The sequence below is a fragment of the Nicotiana tomentosiformis genome, chromosome 2 (assembly GCF_000390325.3).
Source record: "Nicotiana tomentosiformis chromosome 2, ASM39032v3, whole genome shotgun sequence".
Taxonomy (NCBI): Eukaryota; Viridiplantae; Streptophyta; class Magnoliopsida; order Solanales; family Solanaceae; genus Nicotiana; species Nicotiana tomentosiformis.
In genome coordinates this window covers 191,443,325-191,448,997 of record NC_090813.1, presented here as the reverse complement: position 1 = coordinate 191,448,997, position 5,673 = coordinate 191,443,325, and the positions used below count along the sequence as shown (strand labels likewise).

General features: G+C 35.4%; 1 protein-coding gene across 1 annotated transcript; it reads left to right on the top strand.

Moving 5' to 3' along the window:
* Positions 1-251: 251 nt before the first annotated feature.
* Positions 252-4,737, top strand: LOC104115368 (probable polygalacturonase). Its single transcript, XM_009625986.4, has 6 exons — positions 252-396; positions 1,885-2,202; positions 2,964-3,084; positions 3,175-3,349; positions 3,451-3,521; positions 3,624-4,737. Exons 1-6 carry the CDS (start codon positions 385-387, stop codon positions 4,292-4,294), a joined length of 1,368 nt encoding a protein of 455 aa, XP_009624281.1. The 5' UTR covers positions 252-384; the 3' UTR covers positions 4,295-4,737.
* Positions 4,738-5,673: the final 936 nt, after the last annotated feature.

The following is a 5,673-nucleotide window of genomic DNA, read 5'->3' as shown; positions in this document are numbered from 1 at the left end:
TTTTATGAGTTTATATAAACCCAATAATTTCTATTCAGATTTAATACACATATTAAAAATTTATTAAAATATATAAATAAAAAATTTCAAACTCAACAAATCGAATAAGATATATTAAAATCTCGAACCATAAAATTTAAATTTCGGATTCGCATCTAATAATAAAAATATTTTCCCAAATCCTAACATGCTTTGCATGCTTAAAGGGAACAAGAATATTTTCTTTATCTACTCTTTATTTTCCACTTCATTTAACATTTACACGTTCCTCTCTCTCTCTCTCTCTCTCTCTCTCTCTCTCTCTCCCCCTTCACTTCATTCTTGACTGTAAAACTCTTCGGAGAAGAGATTGGTCTACATTTCTGATTGAGAAGAAGCAGATTCATGAAGGAGCTAGTAAGTACGTTATTTTTTTATTTTTTTTTATTTTTTTTACAATTCTTACAATTCTCCGTTGCAAATAATTGAGTATTATTCATCTTTATTTGCTGTTGCTTATTTGACCTTTTTAACACTAGTCTAGTACTTGATATTCAATTTAATTGCAACTTTTTTGCTAAAAATTGAATCTTGGAGCTGCTTTTTTCTTTTTCTTTGTGTGGTTCTTACTGAAAAATGCTTATTTGGGTGTCCGAAATTGGTTATTACGTCAACTTATTTAGAGATTTGCTTGATCTTGAAATTGGGTTCCTATGTTTTTGTCTACATTGTATTTTTCATGAAAATAACAATTCAAATAGAAATTTTTTGTGCTAAAAATTGAGTCTTGGAGCTGCTTTTTTTACTGTCCTTTCAATAGAATGCTCATCTTTTTTTTTTCCTTACTGAAAAATGCTTATTTGGGTGTCCAAAATTGGTTATATTACGCCAAGTTCTTTAGAGATTTGCTTGATCTTGAAAGTTGGTTCCTATGTTTTTGTCTACATTGTCTTTTTTCATGGAAATAATTAGTTTAGGATTTCAATTTAACTGGATTTTTTTGTGCTAAAAATTGAGTCTTGGAGCTGGTTTTTTGTACTGTCCTTTCAATAGAGTTCTCATCATTTTTTATTTTTTTTTTGCTTTTTTTGGTTCTTACTGAAAATTGCTTATTTGGGTGTCCTAAATTGGTTATTACGTCAGAGATTTGCTTGATCTTGAAATTGGGTTCCTATGTTTTCGTCTACATTGTCTTTTTCATTAAAATAACAAAATTGGATTTTTTTGGGCTAAAAATTGAGTTTTGGAGCTGTTTTTTACTGTCTTTTCAATAGAATGCTCATAATGCTTATTTGGGTGTCCTAAATTGGTTATTACGTCAACTTCTTTAGAGATTTACTCCATCTTGAAATTGGGTTCCTAACGTCTATATATTTTTTTTCATGAAAACAGATACTTGGTTTCGAGATTTTAGGAGTTTGTTTGCAATCCTAAGCTTTTTGCAATTTTGCTTTTTTGTAAGTGAAGTTTATAGGAGCTCTTTTGTATTTTACTTGGTGGTTTCCAAAATCTACTCTTTGTAGAATGTGGACAAAGTATAAACTGTTTTAATTAGTTATATTTTTGGCCTAAGTGTGCAATACCGTGGTTAATTTTCTTTATATCTTCATCTCTTCAAGCATCTGTATCCAGCAAAATAACGTGATAGATAAAAGGGGAAGATCCCTTTTTTGTTATTTATTTATTTTTTTATATTCCTTTTAATGCGAAGAGATGCTAGAATTGAAGATTTCATATATATTGGAGGGACATGGAACCATGATATTGTATCGCTAGCTTGTTAACTGACAACTTCCCGTGTTTCCGTTGTGTGAATCTCTTGCTGCATGTGTATTACTATTGATTACTGAGGATATTGACTTACAAAATCATGAATGACCATTTCCTTTTTTTTTGCTTTTCCAGGCAGTGCTAATTTTGTTGTCGGCATTAAGTCAAAGTATAGAACATATTGAAGCTCAATTTGACGGTGAATGCAAATTCAACAAGCCTCTGAAACCCAGACCTCACAGTGCATCGGTGTTGGATTTTGGGGCTGTGGGTGATGGGGAGACTATAAATACCGTGCCGTTCCAGAACGCCATTTTCTATCTCAAATCCTTTGCTGACAAAGGTGGGGCCCAGCTATATGTTCCAGCTGGCAGGTGGCTGACCGGAAGCATAAAGCTTACTAGTCATCTTACACTCTTCCTCGAAAAAGAAGCCGTTATTCTGGGATCACAGGTTAGCGCATCGACTGGTTCTGACGTTCTTGCTTATTCGATTTAGTTGTGTTCTTTGAGATAGATAGGATGCTATTGTATTACAAACGCTGAATCATTACCTCTTGGAAAGAAATTATTAGCATGAGAACTTGGAGTACAGTCAAACCTCTCTATACAGCCTCATTTGTTCCGATATCTTTTGGCTGCTGTAATGAAGTGCTGTTATAGAGGACACATATTATAACATAACATAAAAATCTGTTCCGAGAAAAACTTGGCTTTTATAATGAATAACTGTTATATAGGGTTACTATTATAGAGAGGTCTGACTGTACTTAATGATTAGGTGTTGTGGTTTAACTGTTACTCCTTCCGTCCCAATATATGTGGCACTCTTTCCTTCTTAGTCAGTCCCAAAAAGATGTCACCTTTCCTTCTTTTTAGAAACAATTTATCTTTAGAATTTCTACTTACCCTTAATGAATTGATTTACAGCCACACAAATATCTATGGTTTGTTTTAGATCACAGGTTTCAAAAGTTTTCTTTCTTTCTTAAACTCCATGCCGAGTCAAACACCGCCACATAAACTGGGATGGAGGGAGTAAAAAATATATTGAAGTCTACATTCAGGTAACTCCAACAGGGAAAATGATACATATTCTGCATAATATGTTGCCATGACCTCCTAATAATCAAATTATAATATCTGTAGCTGCATTATTATGGTGGAGACTAGCTTCATAAACATTCATGTATAAGTATATGTTTTGCGATTCAGGATTATGTTCATTGGGATATAGTTGAAGCCTTACCCTCTTATGGCGGAGGTATTGAAGCACAAGGTGGAAGATATCACAGCTTGATTTCAGGAAATAATTTAATTGATGTTGTGATAACAGGCAGGAATTCCTTCATTGCATTGATCTACTAATTTGATGTTTCTGTCTTTGGCCCCACCCGCGGCCAGCTTACGCCTATTGCTTATGCAGGTAATAATGGAACTATTGATGGTCAGGGTTCTGTATGGTGGGAGCAGTTCAGTGCACATTCTTTAAATTATACTCGACCGCACCTTGTCGAATTTGTTAGCTCCAAAGATGTTGTCGTTTCAAACTTGACCTTCCTGAACGCTCCGGCCTGGAATGTTCACCTGGTATACTGCAGGTAGCTTTGATTATCTCTGTGCGAAGAGCTTTTCAATCTAAGGTTCGCTTGTGGTAAGATCTGGATTTTTCTAACTTATTTGAAAAATTCATGTTTTGCAGTAATGTGGTGGTTCAGAACATAACAGTTCATTCTCCGTCTAACTCCCCATATACCTGTGGGATAGTTCCAGGTCGGTTTAAAATTAAAAAAAATTCTCTTACATTTGTATGCAATCATGAAGGTACTTGCAACTTTTTTTCGGAGTAATGTTGAAACCTTATAGCATTTTCAGATTCTTCTGAGCATGTGTGTATTGAGAACAGCAACATTAGCATGGGTCATGACGCCGTTGTTCTTAAAAGCGGTTGGGATGAGTATGGAATATCCTATGGGAAACCTACTACAAGTGTCCATGTTCGAGGGGTTAGGTTGCAGTCTTGTGCAGGCGCTGGCTTGGCTTTTGGTAGTGAGATGTCTGGCGGTATTTCCAATGTACTAGTAGAGCATGTTTACCTACATGACTCCCTTTTCGGGATTGAGCTGAAGACGGCAAGAGGAAGGGGTGGTTATATCAAAGATATTATCGTTACAGACGTGGTTATGGCAAACGTGCAAGTGGGAATCGATGCCACTGGTCATTGTGATTCTCATCCAGATGAGAAATTTGATCCTTCTGCACTTCCAGTTGTTAGTGGCATCACTTTTGAGGACATTGTCGGCACAGATATTTTCACAGCAGGCAATTTCTCTGGATTATCTGAATCTCCCTTTACTTCAATATGTCTATCAAACGTCACCTTTTCCGTTTCTTCCAACCCTATACCATGGCTATGCTCTGATATATCTGGTTCTTCTCAAAATGTGTCTCCTGAACCATGTCCCGAGCTTCAGAACTCATTTTCCGGTACTACTTCAACTTGCTCCGCCCTCTTGTACCCTTACAGTCAAGTTGCAGTTTTGTAAGTGAAACAATTCATTTCACTGCACCAATACAAATGAGACACATTTCAACCTCCAGTTCTGTTGTACAATTCTCCAATAAGATGTGATTCAGGATCTTTGGGCTCGTGCTTTTGCAAGTTGTCATTAAAGCTCTGGTGACAAAGTTTTCAAAGTGGACTTAGATTGCTGATTGTCGCCTGTGTATAGCATCAGTTTCTTCATTCACATATAAGAAAAGGTTTTTTGGTAGTGTAGAAAATTCAGATGAGATGTTTGTTTCTTGTCATTTGTTCATTTGATTTTCTAGTCATTTGTTTTATATTTGTAAATTAGGTAGCAAAGTTTGGTTAATGCTGGATGGTTGAAGAAGGGGTGTTATCGTTGATTGTCAATAGCTATTGAGCTGAATACCGGTATCAAACTACAATATTTGAAGGTTGTATCATGTTTTTTTGTTGGGATAACTATCCGGCATATGAAATTCATTTTCGTGTCGGCGTAGGGCATATTAAACAGGGTAAACGCTTCCTACCAGAGATTTTTTTAATTCTCGGGAATCTCGAATCTAAAATATCTGGTTAAAGGTGGAGCGATCTTTCATCATATCTTGGTGTAGTCACGTCAATACTAGAATGCATCATGGCAAAATTTGTAATGGAGACATTTTTTTTCTTTTTTTAGGCCATTTTAGTGAATTGAGAAGTAATCCTAGTCCACAAATTCTCGTGTTCAAGATGTCAAACTGCAATTTCTGAAGTTTGTATCTTCTCATCTCTACCTGTAGACCTTGCTTTTTTGAGATGATTTAGAGCCCTTGACTTAAAAAAAAAAGTAGCTTTTCAATGGAAATAGTTTTTAAGCCAAAAAGCAATAAGTTGGGGTCGTCCAGTTTATTGCTTTTGGCTTGTTTTAAGCACTTTTAAATTTATTTTAAGTATTTTTTGACTTTGCCAAATACTGAAAAAAGCTAAAAAGAGCTTAAAATCTGAGTTGGCCAGCTTAATAGGCAAGGTAAACACCCTCTTAATGTTGTCATGTCAAAATTAGAAGACATTATAGCAAGATTTGTAATGGAGACAAGTCTTAGCTATCAGCACCTTAGTTTGTTTTGTACCTTTTTTTTTTCCTTTGGATCCTTAGGCATTTAGTTTTTGCTTCTGGCCCAGTAGATGGGTGGAGGGGGTCTACCAGAATCTTCAAACTAAACAGTAAATTTTGTTAACTGCGAGGTGGAAAAAAATGTAACTGTAAAAGAATTAACCTAAATAACTAGTAAAAATAGCACGAGCTAGCCAGTTTTCGGACTGGTCATTCAAAAATAGCCAGCGTTTACCAAGTCATTGAAAAATAGCCAATATTTTGATGTAACAGAGACCGGTCCAGCATAATATACTGGAGTT

Excerpts from the sequence above, each read along its gene's own strand:
- LOC104115368 (XM_009625986.4), top strand. Across the intron at positions 3,085-3,174 it reads AATTGATGTTGTGATAACAG|GTAATAATGGAACTATTGAT; the intron begins GCAGGAATTCCT and ends TTGCTTATGCAG. Across the intron at positions 3,522-3,623 it reads TACCTGTGGGATAGTTCCAG|ATTCTTCTGAGCATGTGTGT; the intron begins GTCGGTTTAAAA and ends TAGCATTTTCAG.